The sequence below is a fragment of the Mirounga angustirostris genome, unplaced genomic scaffold (assembly GCF_029215605.1).
Source record: "Mirounga angustirostris isolate CCGP_5_RB_7025 unplaced genomic scaffold, mMirAng1.0.hap1 SCAF_8, whole genome shotgun sequence".
Lineage (NCBI taxonomy): Eukaryota > Metazoa > Chordata > Mammalia > Carnivora > Phocidae > Mirounga > Mirounga angustirostris.
Window position 1 is genome coordinate 14,500,450 of NW_026991716.1, and position 18,799 is coordinate 14,519,248.

Here is an 18,799-nt window from a genome sequence, read left to right on the forward strand (position 1 = left end):
GAACGTGGGTTCAGGCGTGAGAAGCTGGGCACCGTCTCCCTTTCAGGAGTCTGTTCTGGGACATCAATGGCCCGTTTTGTCAGTTACCTCCAGGTAGAACTGCTCTACAACAGATAAGCAGAGAGCCCAGTGCAGGTCTGCTTTCTACATGTCCTGTCTTTCTCTCTCTCTCCCCATGGACGATGCCACCCTGGGGCCGCAGATGCGCTGGCATCTCCCTCACCTCACTCCCCACAGAGAATTCTTCCATTTTGCCCTCACACACCTGGGGCTCTGCTTGTTCTGTAGCAAAGCTGGGAAAGCAGGAATGAAGGGGAGAGAACCATGATAAAGGGTGCCCACTCTCAGGGTGGGGGGAGCTGCATTTGAAAAGATGGGCTTGGGTCAAGGAACTGCTCCTTTTTTTCCCCAGCCCCCTAAAAGACAGCCCTTTTTGTATTAGGTATAAAACTGAACAAGCGGGTTCAGGAAGCTGCCCAAAGCTATATCCACCCATCCCATGCCCAGAAAGAAGATCTGGTTATATCCTGGGAGAGGAGTATCACTGTCTCCAAGAAGGATGATAACAGGGATGAGGCTCTGAGTAGTCACTGAAGGAAGAGGATGGGACCGGGGGGAAGAGTTGCACGGACAGAGATTTTTGTTCCATAGAAGGAAGGATGTGTAACAATCCAACAATGGGGCAGGCTCCCCAGGACGCGGTAAGTAGCTGTCACCACAGTATGAAGAGCGATCTGGATCACTACAGTGCGGACATGTTACCACATTCAATGAGCGTGTGAGAGTGTATGTGCACATGCAGGTGGTTAGATTATCTCCATTCTAAGGCTCTGAAGTCTGAGTGACACAAGACCAAATCATCCATCTGTGCTGAACAATTTACGCAGCCTGGTACCATTAAAACAGCATCCTCCAGGACGGAACCAAGTTAACCGTGAGACAGAAAGGGGCCCTTAGGTGAGGAACTAAGTCAGGCGGGAGGGGAGGACACCAGTACTCTGCTGGATGAAGTCTACACCTCTGGAAGCTCTCTAGGCACCACGTTCCTCACCTGCACTTGTGAAGATAAGGAAAGCTACTGGACGGGGTTGCTGGGAGGGTACCAGAGTGTTCACCATGGGCCAGGAACGGGTTTAAATGCTTTACTTACGTTTTGGAATCCTTACGACTCCCATTTTACAAACGCGGAAACATAGGCAGACAGAACAAGTGACTTACTCGAGGCTATCCCGCTAGGAAGAGGCAGAGGGCAGCTCAGAGCCTTGCCACAATGCCTGGTACAAAGGAAGGGCTCCCTGCAACAGCGGTTAGAATGGGGGGCGGGGTGGGCGTAATACACTTGGTCAAGAGGGGGCGCTCTGGAGCCATTGTGCGCAGCATGCTGCAGGTAACCACAGGTTTCGGTGTCCGCTGTCCTCCTCTGTGAAATGGGCACACATTTCACAGGGAGGCTCAAAGAGGAAATGATTTAATACACGTAAAATGTTTAGAAGAATGGCAGACAATAAGCGCCCCGCGAACGTCAGCTGATACCACACACATGTGCCCCAGGTTCTAAACATGGTATGTAGGGGTTTAATATATTAATATAACACAGTGCCACAAGCATGTCCATACTATCTGTACTCAGACGCAACCACTCAGGAAGGCTCACAAGCTAGTGACAAGGCATGATCCACCCCTGGCCTCATCCAGTTGCGCAGAACGGCAGAAAATGTGCTTATCTGATGGCACTGAGCTTCACCAAACCCAACGCCAGTGGACGCAGATCGTCCCAGCTACTGGACGGTGGTGGTTTTTCTAAGGTGGTTATTCTCCCTGGAAATCTGCCCTTCAGCTTCTCCCTGAGCCTTTATTCAGGTAAAAGTTCCAACACGTGGCTGAATGAATGGGAAGGGACCATAACAGCAAAGCTGGGGAAGACTAGAATGCTTCCCACGGACTTTCCCCGCAGGAAGCTCTTCCAGAGACACCCGGGACGGATTGGGGATGGAGACCGCCTTCTACTCGAGTCCGAAGAATGGCCCGTCGGGCTGTCCTACCTGGTGAGCTTGGTGCCGATCTGCTGCCTCAGCTCCAGTCTCTCTTCATCCGTCTGCCTGGGAAGGATGTTCTTTTCTTCGAGCTCCCGCTTGGAGGGCCTGTTGCTGAGTTTGATGGCTAAGGAGTCCTTCCTGCACACCTTCATGGCCAGGGAGGCTGCGGGAGGGAGAAACAAGTCCTTAACGCTGCCCCCAAGCTGCCCGGGCTCCATGCGGCCAGGGGTGGGCCACGAGGTGAAAGGCAGGCAGACAGACACAGTGGGCCTAACCCCTGGGGCTGGCTAAGGCCTTACTCAGAGCGTTCATTGATAGAGTTTCTGCGACCAACATGTTCTCTATACCTAGCGCTGTCTTGTGCATGTGAGGGGCACGCAGGGAGACTGTGATTGGATCTCTGCTCCCCAGGAACCCCAGCAGGCAGACAACATCACAAAGGAGGGCCGGCCAGGCTGTGGAGCGCGACAGAACGCAAGGCACAGAGTGGCCAGAGGCCTCGGGGAGCTACGGGGAGCTTCAGAGAGGAGGAGGGTTGGTGCCCGCGGGACAGGTGTCACCCAAAACAGGTAGCGGCTGGAGGCCATCTGCAGGGGGGAAGCTCAGAGAGGACGGGTGAGCCAGGCGATCACAGGAGATGAGAGACCAGCTGGAGTAGAACCGGGGGCGCGCGAAGGGAAGTATAGTTGGGCAAAGTGGGGTGTGTTTGGGGCTGGAGTGGAAGCGAGGTCACTGAAACAGGCAACATTCTGGGATTGAGCAGAGGGCAGGGCTTCCTAGAATAAGCCTACGGTTCTCAACCGGGGGTACTTTTGCACCTCCTGTCCCCCACCAAGGACACACTTGGCAAAGTCCAGAGACGCCTTTTGCTTGTCAAAACTGGGGGGCGGCAGGGGGAGAAGGGTGTTCCTGGCATCTGGTGGGCAGAGGCCAGGGGTGCTGCTGAGTATCCTGTAATGCACGGGGCAGCCCCCACAACGAAGAATTCTCTGCCCTGAATGTCAGTGCTGCCAAGGCTGGGAAACGCCTCAATTCTCAGGGGAGGAAACGGGGAGCAGAAGCTGGGCGCTGCTCCCACTCATGGGTCCCTTGGGCTCTGGTGGCCCCTCTGTGGTTCTCTCTCTCCTGGACATTATTTTGATCATCTCTTGGCTCGCTCGCCAGGCCTCTTCCCAGCTCTCCAGTTTAGCTGCCTGAAGCCTGGTGCATGTGAAATGGGGGAGAGACTGGGAAGCAGTACATGGTGGGGGGGATTCCTTTGGATTTTATTTAGTAGTGCTGGTCTTCTTTCTGCCTCCACTGGTTTTAGAACAAGGGCCTTGGGAGGAGACCTAGCCAGCTTCAAGTCCCCGTGCTCTTAGATGGGAGGCTCTGGGCGAGCCCCGGCCCTCTCCACATTTTCCCTTATTTGCAAAACGGGGCCAGAGCACCCATGTCAGCGGGTGTTTTAAGATGCACGGAACAGAATAAAATCTTAGCACATTGTCAGGCACACAGTATATATTCAGTAGAAGGCTGCTATTATGTAAATTCATTAAAAAGTTGACCAAATAGGGGCGCTTGGGGGGCTCAGTCAGTTAAGCGTCCGACTCTTGGTTTCGGCTCAGGTCATGATCTCAGGGTCGTGGAATCGAGTCCCACGTCGGGCTCCAAGCTCAGCATGGAGTCTGTTTAAGACGCTCTTGCCCTCTGCTGCTCCCCCACTCACACACACTCTCTGAATAAATAAATAAAATCTTAAAAAAGTTGACCAAATAATCAGCCTGTACTCACTTAACTGAAATTTACTATTTATGGCCAGAACACCAGATTCTGAACTTTGCTTTTTCATTGCTTCTTTGCACACGTAAAGGCCTTAAGTAAGAAATTTAAATTCAAGCCTTCTAGAGTTGTAGAGGTGGGCTTAAAAATGAATTTGTTGCATACACAACGGCTAGTATTTCTGAGCATTCTGTGGACTGCAACGGAATTTTAGGGTCCCCCCTCTCTTTTTTTTTTTGAGGAAGGGGGTTGGGTCCAAGGAAAGGAATCAAAGACAGAAAAATCCATCTAAGAGATGAGAAATGGAGGCATGATGTTGCCATTTTTGGAGCTATGGGGGTGTCTGGAGGACATTTACCCTTTTATCTTGCTAACTGAGCTGCCCTGTGACCCCGGGCCAGTGGACACCTGCACCCGGATTGGCAGCCAGAGTGGGGGGCAGCTGGGGCAGCCCTCCTACCCCCCGAGCCCCACCCTCAGCGACACCCCGCGATACACACTGGTGTATAGCGCGCTGTCATCGTCTTCATCCTCCTCTTCCTCCTCCTCTCTCGTGTACAGGCAAGAAGAGTCTTCATAGTCTGATTCGTGAGGCACATTTTCTTTATTGTCATCACATTCAATCACAACAGTTGGCACTTGTCTTATTTCCGGAAGGCCCAGAGGTCCCGCTTTGGTGACACCGTCACCGGAGTGCAAACCAGAGCTGTGGTAAGAAGTGGAACAGGGGACCCGCTGCTCAGAGCTGTTGGAAGAAGGAGAGGAGAGAGGGCGTTAATTCCGGCCAACACGTCACATAAATGCATCAGCATCTTTTTAAGACTCATCTGTCCCATCCTAGGAGACAAAGGGTCTACCGGGCTATTCATGTCTCCTTTCTTACCTCACAGCAAAACATTTTAGGGCAACAGAGTTTCCTGAGGGATGGATGGGGGTAAGGTTTACACATCCAGGTGGACATACTCAATGCCCCTCAACTGTACACTTGAAAATGGTTATGATGGTAATTTTTTTGTGTGGGGGAGGCTCTGGTGCATTTGTCACAAAAACACAGAATTTAAAAAAAATATATTTTATTTATTTATTTGACAGAGAGAGACACAGTGAGAGAGGGAACACAGCAGGGGGAGAGGGAGAGGGAGAAGCAGGCTTCCCGCTGAGCAGGGAGCCCGATGCGGAGCTCGATCCCAGCACCCTGGGATCATGACCTGAGCCGAAGGCAGATGCCTAACGACTGAGCAACCCAGGCACCCCAGACGCAGAATTTTTTTAAAAAAGAATTTGAATTCCAGAAATATTTATGGTTAAGATAACATTTCCAAGTGTCAAAGGAAGGTTCATTTGCAACCCATGTGTTTCATAGGAGGAGTAAGAGCATTAATTGGAGGGTAAAGCTAGGGATCCAGGAAAGAAAGAGATAATGCCTGAGTTTCTAGCTTCAAAACTACACAGCATGGCTGGTAGGGGCTGGGTGTGGGAGAGACTGTTTGAAATGTCATGGAAGGAGATGCAGAGGAAGAGCAGAGGTGGGACCATAAGGCTGGAGACACATGAATGACCATCGTGGTGGATGGGGTCATGGTAAGTTGGAGGGATTTCTCTCCCAAGGACCCTGTCAGACTCTCAGCAGCCACAGGTAATGTCAGTCTAGTTTTTTTGTAGGTTAATTTTCCAGAAGGCAATGTTGATGACATTCTTGGTTTTACCTCCTAAGGTGAACCAACTCAGATTAAAAAAAAATATATGTATCTTAGTTAAAAATGCTTTGCTTCATTCTAAAAGCCGTATAAATTCACTATAGGGAAATTAGGAGGGAGAGAGAGCATCAAAAATAAAGAAAAATCGTTATTTTTTTTAAAAAAACACAGTCTCTCCTAGGCCTCTTCTAGCAATTTAGAATTCTTTCTATGACAGGCTCTGAATGAAGTCCAACAAGAAAAATGGAGCCAGGAAAGAGTGAAATTTTATAATTCTTCTTCAGGTTAACTGGAAGTGGCATTTACATCTTTCATTTATGGAATTTCTAAGCATAGGTGACTCGATGCATTTTACCATCCAAAAGTGTCTGACATTCACAAGGAAGGGGAGGGTGAGGTTAGGCTAAATTATGTATCAATAAATTTTGCATTAGCATATCTTATCCAAAAGAAAAACTTTCTTCGTGACATAGGAGTGCATGATGGTCTCCTTTGAAACATTCATTATACTTTAAATTATTGCCACGTCTAATTGAAATTCAATTAACTTTCTTCCTTCCATTGTTTCCAAAGAGCTGTTTTTCTCTGTGTGTTTTGCACATAACTCTGCGGTGACACGGATGGAAAATCTAGTTAACACATTACGAGATGGGCTATGGTGTTCAAAGCAATGAACTCAATCAACTTAAAAACCCTTCGATGGCTGAGCAAGATTAAAACAGAGTTACAAAAGCAGAGCATCTTATTAACCGTTAGCAGTGTGAGGAGTCCATTTCCCACCTGATGGAGTGCCAGGGGCAATGAGAGCAGGCAGGTGAGCGAATGAAGGGCGGCACACAGGACAGGTGGCTAATAGGGGTTTACTACCCCGCCCGCCGTGTCTCCCTTTCTTCTGCAAGGCGCGCACTGCCTCCCAGCTGCGCCCAGATTTCCACACTGAGAATTAAGGAAAGTAGACCCAGAAGAGGCAAAAACCTAACTGCACGGCCGGCCCATGTTTGCCCCACCCCTGCCTGCTCCCCTCCGTCACTGATGGTTTAATTAACAAAGGTTCTGACAAAGCCACAGAACCGGGGATAGGACAGGTAGGAGCAAGGTGTGAAAAGCAGCCCAGAGAAATGCCGGTGTGGTGGGGGAAGAATCTTCGGAGGCCAAAAAAAATTAGAAATGAGAAAGCACAAGAATTCCTTAAGCTAGAAGGTTCCACACTGTCTCAAGAGGACAGAGAAAGGAGAAATACTACACAAAGAAAGGTAAGAAACTCAGCTTCACATCTGGCTGTGATAAACAGGAGCTTGTGGTTTCTCCTCCTTCATAGATACAAGGGAAAAGCGAGGCCTTGAGTAGGACAGGATCATAAGCCCCCCCCCCAGCTGCGGTGGCAGGTGCGAGCGATCAGACCACCAGCCTTGTGAAAGAGGGTCCGGTCACAGTGATTAGCGAGTGTGTTGGGGGCACCACAGACACATCTGAAGACCTCGCCTGGCCAAGCAGGTCCTCTGCCTCAAGTATGAATCTAGCAGCTGAGAGAATGTCTAATTTGCCACAAGGATAAAAAAGGTGTTTCCCAGGAAGTGAGGTGAATCCACCAAAAGGGTCTGATTCATAAATATCCACCGGCTGCTGACTATATGTCAGGAAAGGTGCTGGGTGGAAGACAAATACCCTGATAATCCCATACGAGTAACTGGGGAGCCAAGGGACAGCAAGAAAAGACAAAGGAGAGAAGAGTCAGCTGAGTGGAGGCTGGAAAGGTTATTATGGGACCTCGGTCTGAGGAGTCAAGACACAGACCACTTACTATCAAATCTTTACGTTGGGCTAATGATGTAACCTCTCTGAGCACCCATCTCCTTGGATGAAACTGGGTAAAACTACCTTTATAGCAGTGAGGTGGCCCTTGGGCGTGCCCATAAATGAGGCCCTCTCCTGTTATTGACAGAAGAGACCTTCCAAGGGGATTCTAGACACTCTTGGCTTCGGACTATTCACACTGTTGTCAGGGCAACTTGCTAAAAAAACCCAGATCTCATTGCTTCGTCCGTTAGAACCCCGAATGCCTGCCCGGTCCACAAAACTAGTGCTCCAAGAGTGACACAAATGGGAAACCCCGTTACCACCTTACGAGCTGTACTAGTCAAGGCCAAGAACTAAATCGACATAAACATAGCACCTGATTACATTTGGCCTCCAGCCCTGGTGGCTGTAGGCAGAAAAGGGAACACATTGCTGAGTATCAGTCCTAGTAAGGCTGGTTTTCTCTAATGGAGTTGTCACTTAGCAGATTTGCTCTCAGTGAAAGGTCTCACTGTTAAAGAGAAGTGAAAACCATCAGCCTAGAAGCAACCGTTCCAACACAGCAGGACGCATGATCCCCTGCACAATCTGACCCATATTATTAAACCCACCCTCGCTCCCCACCTACCCAGCCCTGTCCCCATACAACTTACCCCTCGGTCACATGCAACAAGGCATTATATGCTCTTGGCCTGGAATGTGCTCCCCTCCCACCTTCCCTGTGCTGATTTCTATTTATCTGCTAATACTCTGTCCCAGGGGATGCTTTGCCTACATTCTCCAGAGACTCCACCGTTGTGAACACTGTGAACATCTGTTTGCTTGCTACCTCCCGTCCGCAACCAAGCTGGAGTCTCCTGGAGGGGCAGGGACCCTGTCTCACTCATGTTTGTAGCAGGTGTCTACCCCTGTTCCTGACACAAAGCAGACAATCATCTTTTATTATTTTTGCTGAGTGAATATGGGCTGGAACCACCGAGATTTAGGTGCTTTTCTAAGGGGCTGGCAAATCATTTTCACAGAGTATTAAGAATTTTTTTTTTTTTAAATATTCAGGGAGGTACTCGTGGTGTATGTTCTTCAGGGTTGTGGGTGCCCCTAACTTGGCCGGCACTTTCATCAATGGCTTAATGACAAAAAGGGCATCCTCATCAAATATATGGAAGAACTGAGACAGAGAAGGCATGGAGAGTGAAAAAAAGGAACATTTCTTGACTGTGTTGTCCCCTGTTCTAGAAACTTCCATATCTGGTATCTCATTTCATCTTTATGACAACTCTGCAGGAGAAATGTCATTATCCTCATTTTATTAAGCAGGAAATTGAGACTCTGGGAAGGTAATGAACAGGCCTGTGAGGACACAGGTAGTAAAGAAGGGCGCTGGAATTTGAACTCATCCTGTTTCAATATATGCTATACCTAAAAATTGGATAGCGGTACTGGTAAGACTGTGTACTTGGATTAATCACAAACCCAACTGTACACATGTAAGGTGGAGGAAATGTGTAGAAGAGAGCATTATTACTTTATGTAAGTATTTTAAATCTTACTATAACCAGGACAGGTAATAGTGTTCTACCTTGCCACAGTCAGGCTGCCCTTGGGCACTGAGTTTAAAGGATTCATTTAGACACTGCACTGTAATGGTCAGGATGGTGAAGGGACTCATCTGATGATTCCTCTGTTGACTCATCGGACGACCTCCTCATGTTGACTGTCTTGGCCTCTTTTGCTCCAAAATGCCAGAGTTGAGTAGTTGCAACAGAGCCTCAAATCTTCACTATCTCAACTATCAGAAAATGTTTTCTGAAATTTGTATGGAACCTTGGCTGGAGGTATCATAATCCCAGATTTCAAGATATACTACAAGGCTGAGGGTACTGGCACAAAAACAGACACACAGATCCACAGAACAGGACAGGGAGCCCAGAAATAAACCCACGCTTATATGGTCACTTAATCTACAACAAAGGAGGCAAGAATATACAATGGGGAAAAGACCATCTCTTTAATCAACACTGCTGGGAAAACTGGACAGCTACCTGCAAAAGAATGGAACTGGACCATTTTCTTAACACTGTGCACAAACATAAACTCAAAATGGATTAAGGACCTAGCTGTGAGACCTGAAATCATAAAAAACCCCAGAAGAGAACACAGGCAGGACTCTCTTTGGCCTTAGCAACATTTTCCTAGCTATGCCTCTTAAGGCAGCAGAAACAAGAGCAAAATTAAACTCCTGGGACTACACCAGAAAAAAAGCTTCTGCACAGCAAAGGAAACCATCAGTAAAACAAAAAGGCAACTGACTGAATGGGAGAAGATATATGCAAATGATGTATCCAATAAGGTGTTAATATCCAAAATATATAAAGAACTTATACAACTCAATGCCGAAAAACCAAACAATCCAATTAAAATATAGGCAGAGGACCTGAACAGACATTTCTCCAAAGATGACATCCAGATGGCCAAGAGACACATGAAAAGATGCTCAGCATCACTCATCATCAGAGAAATGCAAGTCAAAACCACAATGATGTCACCCTACACCTGTCAGAGTGGCTAGTATCAAAAAGACAATGACAAAAAAAAAAAAAAAAAGCGTTGGTGAGGATGTGGAGAAAAAAGGAACCCTTGTGCACCGTTGGTGGGAATGCAAGCTGGAACAACCACTGTGGAAAACAATATGGAGGCGCCTCAAAAAATTAAAAAAAGAATTACCTACAGTCCAGTAATTCCACTATTGGGTACTTATCAGAAGAAGATGGAAATACTATTTTGAAAAGATACATGCACCTCTATGTCTATTGCAGCATTATTTACACTAGCCAAGATAGGGAAGCAACCCAGGTGCCCACGGATAGATGAATGGATAAAGAGGATGTGGTATATAGATGCAATGGAATATGGCGTGACCATCAAAAAGAATGAGATTTTTTGCCATTTGCAACAACATGGATGGACCTAGAGGGTATTAGGCTAAGTGAAATAAGTCAAATGGAGAAAGACAAATACCCACATGATTTCACCTATACGGGAAATCTAAAAACCAAAATGAAGCAGCCAACAGAAAAGGAAACAAACCCATGAATACAGAGGACACACTGATGGCTGCTAGAGGGCATGGGGGGGCTGGACAAATGGACAAAGGGGAGAGGGAGATACAGGCTTTCAGTTATGGAATGAAGAAGTCACGGGGCTGAAGGTACGGCATGGGGAATACAGTCAATGGAAAAACAAGAGTTTTCTGACCTCTGGCTTAAACCAATATTTCCTAACCTCGATCATACCCACACTCATTTTTGTGTGTGTGTGCCATAGTTGAAGTCCATTTATACTATTTTCACTTTGTATCTTTAAGTCAATGTTTAAAAGAACAAACACCATTGTAGCCTCATCTTAAGCCCTACCTTTGTAATCATAGGTTTTATGTGCTAATTATTATGTGTTTATAACTTATGTTAAAATAAATATGACTATTAAAACTTTTATAGAAAGTTGTCCTACACTCAACTAATGTACTACCAATAAATGCATATATCACACTTTGGTTAAATAATGGCCTAGACCAGATTTTGTCCACCTTGGCATGATTAACATTTGGGCTAGATGGTTCTTTGGGGTGAGGGTCTGGTCCTATGCATTGTAGGGTGTTCAGCAAGCATCCCTGGGCTCTACCCACAAGATACCAGCAGAATCTCCTCCAGATGCGGCGACCGAAAATATCACCAGACGTCGCCAAATGTCCTGTGGGGGCAAAACTGCTCCTTTGGGAGCCACTGGCCTAGAATATCCACAGCAGCTTTGCTATGTGCTGCTTCCTCCGAGTTGTACCATGTGAGTCTCTTCCAAAGCAACCTCGTCATTGACTATCAGGAAGCTGCAGCATTCTCTGGATAATTAGGAACCGTCCAGATCCTTTCTCCTGAGTTCCTGACTTGCTATGTTCCAGGCTGATCCTCGCGGGGTGGAACCATCCCACTGATGCTGTTAGACTCCCACCAAATAAATTCTCTGCACCCCCGCTCCAGTCCTGAGGAGCACTAATGCCAGAGCTCCAAGCACACTCTTGAGTGAGCCAGCTTTTCTCACCATGTTGCCCAGGCCAGTGATTTACAAAAAGACACTCTGGTGGCCTAAGTCACCATGCCCTCCAGAGTACCTGTCACACTTGCTGAGGAAAAGCTGACTCACGCAGTAAGATCCATTCTAGACCATTCACATAAAAACTCCTCGGGATGAAGCGCTGGGTTTGCTTGGAATTCAAACGGATCTCGTTGCCTATGGTTTGTGTTCACTGTTCCTCTCCCCAGTAGCTGACTGGGAAGGAACACTGCAGGTAAACTTAAAGCCTCTCATCCGAGTCTCCTGGATGGAGCCTGCCTTTACTCTTACTGCATTACTGCAAGCAAAGAGGACAAAAGTTGACATTTTAAATGCTCACCCTGTGCCATGCATTGGTTCACGTAAGCCTCACAACCACCCTTTTGGATAGGTACTACTGTTATCCCCCTGTTTCAGAGAGGAAAAGCGAGGCACACGGCCAAGGTCACTGCTGGAGCGCTGCAGACATTACTGGACTCAGACAGGAGGACTGCAGAATCTTATCCCTGACTGATGTCACAATACCACTGTCTACGCAGAAGCGGAATCCCTGCTATGACTTTGAACTTTGTCTTCTTCCAGGGCCTTCCCCTCCCCACCCTCTCTAGGTCTGTCAAACAGATCTGATCATGTCATTCTCCCAATTAAGACCTCTGAAGGATCTCACTGTCACCTTGATGAACTCCAGCACCTCTGGCATGAACTAGGGGGCGCCTCACGAGGTGGCTCCACGCTCCCTTCCAACCTTATCTGTTCCCATTCTTCACCGTCTACCCAGCGTTCCAACCACACGAGGCCACTCGCTGCTTCCCAAGCACACTTCGAAACTTCTTGCCTCTTCCCTCTGCTCCTGCCATCGCTCAGGCTCTGAACTATCCCCTCAGAGTTTGGCCTGGGGCATTCCCCCGCCCTTCAGGGGTAGCTCAAACGCCAGTTCTTCCAAGCAAAATCGTCTGATTTTTCCAGTGGACACCAGGCCCTTCTCTGTGCTTCCAGGCTCTGCTCCTAGCTCTGCTACAGCATCTGTCCCATTATGTTACGATTACGTGTCTGAGTACCTCCCCCCTGCCCCACGGACCTCGAGCGTCACAGACAGAGGCTGATTATCTGTGATCTCCATCTCTCAGCCCCATTTTTTTTTTTTAAGATTTTTTACTTTATTTATTTATTCATGAGAGACAGAGAGAGAGAGAGAGAGGCAGAGGGAGAAGCAGGCTCCCCGCTGAACAGGGAGCCCGATGCGGGACTCAATCCCAAGACCCTGGGATCATGACCTGAGCTGAAGGCAGACACTTAACCATCTGAGCCACCCAGGCGCCCTCTGAGCCCCATTTTTGTGCATGGTTTTGGAACGGATGGAAAAGTCAGTCAAATATTTGAACTGAAGTCCCCTGGAATCAGACTAGGCCACCCCGTGTTTTCCCATCATTTAATTCACTAAAATAACCATCCCTGCGAACTTTAGAGTCTTGTTGTTGTAGGGAAAATATCCTTGCAAAAGGAGAATTAAGGTTTTGGAAATCATGACCGAGAGCTTTTTTCCCCTAAGAAAATAATCCAAAGAGATAAGGCACAGAGATCTCCGCAAGGAAGGGTGCCATCGTACCCACTGTGCCTTCCATTTCAGGACTACAGGAACACAGAACAGGTGAAAGAGAGATCTTAAGGTCATTACATTTTCCAATTCTACACTCACAGCCTGTCAGGCTACTTCCATTAAGACTGCCCAGAGTTAGGCCATCTTGTAAGGTAAGGTAGTTGGGCTAGATGGAATCTAGAAAGTTTCTTTTTATTGCACATTCTATAACGAATTTAAACAAACACCAAAGGCCCTAAATTATTCTTCAGGGGTGGAAGAAAGAGGAGATTCTGTTCTCCATCTACCTAGCTCCAAATGATGTAATTTTCCCAACAAATGTCATATGGATGAGCATTCCATGATATTCACAAGACGTCGGACAGCTGTGCCATTTTGGAGTATTTCCATTCTACTAATTAAATATACCAGGGGCTCCACCACTCAGGATGAAGGAGCAGGGATCTTTCAAAACAACTGCAATAGCTAACACATATGGTCCTTTAAGGGTCCTATACAAGTGCTTTGTAAATGTTCTCATTGACTCTTGTGAAGTAAGGAAGAATACTGCTATTATCTCGATTTTATGGATGAGGGCATTATGTTTCCGAGAAAATGAGGGAAGTGATCACGTGGTTGTGATCACAGCAGGTATGTAACTTTGGGTCTTCTCCAGAGCCTGTGTTCTTCCCACGAACCCTGCTGTCTTCTCCCAGAGAAGCCTTGATGCCTAGGATTTTCTGGTACGTGTACGTGCTGACTAGGAATTGCAGTTGGCACAAAGCAAGGACAACAGATGCTCACAGAACCCAACTGCTCTTTTGCTATGAACTTTGCTCTGAAGAGCCCCAAGGTTAGAGGCTACTATGGAACAGAGAGGCAGGTTTGAATTCTAGACTCAGGCAGCATAAGAGTTTTAACGTGAGTAGCACAGGGCTGAAGGTGAGTAGGTGTGCAGACAGAATAGGGTACAAGAGAGGGGAGACAATAATTAGTAGGCTGAATAATCCAACCATGGATCATGGAGTGTTGTCACTAAAAAGGGGGACCACATGGGTTTATTGTGGCCACATTAATAACCTATTTCATTGAGGATAGAAAGGCCTCACCATCAACTCTTCCTGTTTCCCTTATTTTTCTTCAGTGCCCAGTCCCTACTTCACAGCGCATTACATATTCATGGGTCTCCTTCCCTAAAAGGTAAGCCCACAAGGATGTGGGCTCTGTTTTGTCCTCATTGACCAAAAATGACATCTTCCTTCGTGAAAAAAAAAAAAAAAAAAAAAAAAAAAGAACCACCAGGGAAGAACAAAGAAAAATTTACCTGTTTTAACAGGACGCCTACTACTTACAACAGACACAGTAAAAACAGAAAAATTCTGAAAGCTTGAGAGTAAAAGGGCAGTCCTAAATCTGCAAAAGCATATATTCTAAACTCTCTTTTCCTTCATTATGTCCCCATGACATGTCACGGAAGTGAAAAGCTTCATTTGCTCCCTCAGTCCTGTCTCCATCAAGAAAAACATTTAGCAAGTCTTATTTTTGGAAAATTCAACTCTCCTTTTTGGCTCTACTAAGTCAAGTAGGAGACACATAGATTGGGAACACAAAGGCACCCCTCAGATTTCCATCCCCCTTCCCTCTGCCATTTTCCTACCATCCACCTCCCCTCCACCATTTTCCTACCATCCCCCTCCCCTCTGCCATTTTTCTACCATTGAAATAGTTGTATGTTTCTAAGGAATCCCTCGACTTTGAAAGTTAAGACTATCTTATAGCCTATCATGTTTCCTACTGGTGAGGGAGAGGCAGTTTACTTTTAATAATTCATAGAGAAATGAATGCCAAAACATCTACAACAATTCCGGGTCATGACAACAGTTGGTCTCTTTTCAAGAGAGCTTTATATCACCTCTCTATCTCTGTCAGATGGTAACAGTCATGGCAGGGAGGCATGGCAGGGCCCTGGGCCTCATCCATGGGCGGGGGATTACAGGTTATCAAACCCCTCCGATACCCTTTTAGGAAATCGGGGACAGATTTTGAAATTAAAAATCACTGTCTATTTTAAATCCTAATCTTCCTTGAAAAAACTTGAGAACCATTTTATCATTCTTTCTAAAGAAAAATGTGTAATAAAGAGATACTGCTTTCTGGCATTGGATTTCAGATGCAGTGCTTGTTAAATTTCTTAAAAAGACATTAATTTCCTCAAAGGACAGAGGAAATTTATTATCTACAAATATAACACTGAAAATGAAATGAAACTTCCAAAGGAACAGCTTTTGTAATGTGGTGTGCGTGAGTTATAGAGAGAGCTTTCAGAGGGGAGGGAGAACAATTTTCTTCTTGGAGACCAAAAATGTGTAAGAAATTATGCTACGAATTGCAGGGCCTGAGGTTGAAGAATGACAGAAATAACCACCGAAATCCAAGAAAACAGTTAATCAGCTTCATTTTAGGCAAGCAGGCACGCATTGTGTGTTTTATCATGGCCTTCTAAGATAAGAAACTCAACATTAGAGCTTTTGTTTTTTTCTTGGACTCTAGTCAGCAGGAAACTATGTCATCCTATATATAGACCAGGGCACTGAGCCGTCCTCAGTCGAGAATGTGTTTGGAGCTTCTTTTTTTTTCCCGGAGTGGTGATGAATTTAAATTAATTCATTCACAATCCCTTCCTCTGCCCTTTCCAAGGACCAGGGCCCCACGTTTCTGAAATCCTGTCTGGGGTTGGGATGGGAGAAATAAAACCATAAGACGCACAGAGTCTGACCAACAGCCCATCCCTCCCAAGCACTCTCCAGTTCTGATGGAGGAGCCAAGCAGTGGTGGCTTTCTAGCAGAACTCCATCCGCACACATCAGCGGGGGTCCTGAGTCATGCTTGGCTGGATGGTGGCGCCGGGAGGGCAGGATGCACGGAGGGGAGGCGTATGTTTGAGACCCAGCTGGGTTACTCACTAGCTGTACATCTTGGTTTGGCTTCTCATCGGTTAAATGGAGACACCTATCTGCCCACGTCATAGGTTTTCTCAGAGATAATGCTGGTGCACTGTGCTTTGTAAATGTCAGTGTTTTAACTAGGGATGCACTTAAGCAATGACCATTCATCATAAACCAGTCATTATGGATATTATCCACGAATTTATTAAAAACACTTCCTTCAGCTTTTTGGTTGCTTTTGGCCTGAAGAATCTTTCTGGACAATGGTTTCTGAGAAGATCAAAGAATCAACAGTCACGCAATGGGCAAGAGCAGATTTTCTACTGATGCACATAGGAAATCAGGAACAGAGTCTCCCTCTTTTGAAAATATACTTCCTTTTTTATCCTCTTAAGACTTCAAAAGATGTTAGTGGTTTATACAGTCTCATTTTAACCTGCACCCTCCCGCCCCAAGCAGTTTGCTCATCACCTTGCAGGAGAGGATTCGTCCTGCTCACAGTGACATCACCTTGCACTGAAATCACATCATGCCCCTGGGAATCACAGTTACATTATAAAACAATATCGACGTGCAGCCACTTACAGATAAACCTCACAATCAAAGAAATAACCTAAAGTAAGAAGTTGCCAGTTCTGGCCTCAAGAGGTCAGGGACAAATGGTCATTGATACAAGAAAGAGAATCCTTCCCTGGAAATGCATTTCATTTAAATATGTATGCAGTTTCACAGATGATGAACAAAACCCTGAACTTCTTCGAACAAATGCTACTTCACAAGCAAATGGCATTTAGGTTTTTGGTTTCATTCTTGCCAGGCCACCAATGTGTGTTTGCTTATCATCACAGAACACTCTGATTTGCAGATGGAAGCATTCTTAGCACAAGCCAACGCAGTAATTAGACTGTTATGGCTACAAGAAACCTTGGAAATCATCTAATTCATGACCAAGAATTATTCTTTAGAATTTCCTGTGACCGGGGAGGCCACATGAAGAAAAAGTAGTTGTCACCATGGAATGTATTTATACTAGGATTATAAATGAAATGTGCTCTTTAGTAGGTCTAAAAGTAATTATGGAATAATAGGATTTGAGGGATTGAAGGAATCTGGGCGGGGCGGGGGAGAAGGGCTACTGTTTTCAATTTCTTCTGTCCAAAGTTGAAATTATTCCTTTTTCAGGAATTCCTGACAGGTAGAAATTTAATCCCCAGCTAATGTGTAAATATAAAAATGGGGATATTATAAGCAAACAAAATAAACTATTCACATACCTAAACTTATCAGTATTATTTCAGAGGTGCCTGGGTGGTTCGGTTGATTGCCCACCCGACTCTTGATTTTGGCTCAGGTCATGATCTCGGGGTTGTAGGATCGAGCCCTGCGTTGGGCTCCATGCACTGTGTGGAGTCTGCTTCCCTCTCTCCCTCTCTCTCTCTCTCTCTCTCCCCCTCTGCCCCTCCCTCTGCTCCAACTCTCTCTCTAAAATAAATACATCTTTAAAAAATTATTATTTTAAAAGAAAGATCACAGATGTTATTAATTGTGTGTATACCACAATACTTGGCATGCAGTATTCAGTAAACATTACGAAGAGTTCAAGATGGTTTTGGAACCCTTCCTGCATCTGGTTGACCATCACTGGTCTGGACTTGTTAACACAGATGCACAACTAATATCCTGGAAGAGGTAAAAAATCATTCTATTTCTAGAAACATTCACAGTCGAGTTAAAAACCTACTTCAATCTATCTCACACAAGGTTACAGAGTTGGACAGGTCCTGAATAAATGATCTCCCCTGTTAGATTTTCCTTTATGAAATACATGAGTAAAGCATCTGAGACAGCTGTTAGCCTATCCTTTTTTTTTTTTTTAAGATTTTTTTTATTTGTTTGACAGAGAGAGACACAGTGTGAGAGGGAACACAAGCAGGGTGAGTGGGAGAGGGAGAAGCAGGCTTCCCGCTGAGCAGGGAGTTTGATGTGGGGCTTGATTCCAGGACCCTGGGACCATGACCTGAACCGAAGGCAGACGCTTAACGACTGAGCCACCCAGGTGCCCCTAGCCTATCCTTCTTGAAGACCTCCAGTACCCTCTCCAGCGGTTCCTGGGTCCTTCCTCAGGTCAGATTACAATCTTCTGTTATTTCTCTTATTCTCAATGATTGGTCCTCTACAGACTCGGGGAATAACTGCCAACTTCCTGCCTTTTCATAAAAATCTCACCACCCATTTGGAGACAATCTATCACTCCTTCCTCTCATCTGCCTAGAATGTTCTCTCATTTCCTTTCTCCCTCTTTATCTGGTCATTCCTATCTTTTGGATTTCAGTTGAAATGCAGCTCTCCAGAAAAGCCCACCCTGAATCCCACCTACTAAGCTGACCCCCTGCTGTATGCCGTCCTCCCTTCCTGACTCACCCAGTTTATGCTTCCAGCAGACTCTGCACCCCGCTGGGGCCAGCAACCATCCATACCTGGTTCACTGCTGTATCTGCAGGGTCAAGCACAGAGCCTGGTCCAGAAAAGGTACTCAATAAAAAATTGTGGACTGATCTTATGGATGCTAAGGAAACACAGGTACCTTCCTTTTTAAATGTTAGAGCTTTCCTGTTCTAGCTGTTGAGGGATTCTGGGGGTAGGAAAAGGTAGAGGAAAACTGAATTTAGTAGCGATGTATTTATTTGTCCACTTTAACACCCATAGGTAGTAAGCAAACACATCTCTCTAGAACTAAATGTATAGTTCTTAAAATTTCCTAAACCAAACCCAATGGATGAAAATAAAACAGTATTAAGGACATAATTATTGACATACATAGGACTGAAAACATGTGAATTTTTTGTTTTTTTTTTTTTTAGTTTCAACCCAGAGATTTCA

General features: G+C 45.9%; 1 protein-coding gene across 9 annotated transcripts in view; it reads right to left on the bottom strand.

Annotated features, from left to right (window-relative positions):
- The window catches only part of PHACTR1 (phosphatase and actin regulator 1), a 316,524-nt gene that overhangs the window by 40,583 nt on the left and 257,142 nt on the right, over window positions 1-18,799 (bottom strand). For all 9 annotated transcript variants that reach the window (XM_064597166.1, XM_064597170.1, XM_064597167.1 and 6 more), the window contains 2 exons: window positions 4,298-4,542; window positions 2,043-2,199 (listed from right to left, as the gene is read on the bottom strand). In XM_064597166.1, the coding sequence (XP_064453236.1) occupies window positions 2,043-2,199; window positions 4,298-4,542 (402 nt within the window). The remainder of the gene's footprint in view (window positions 1-2,042; window positions 2,200-4,297; window positions 4,543-18,799) is intronic.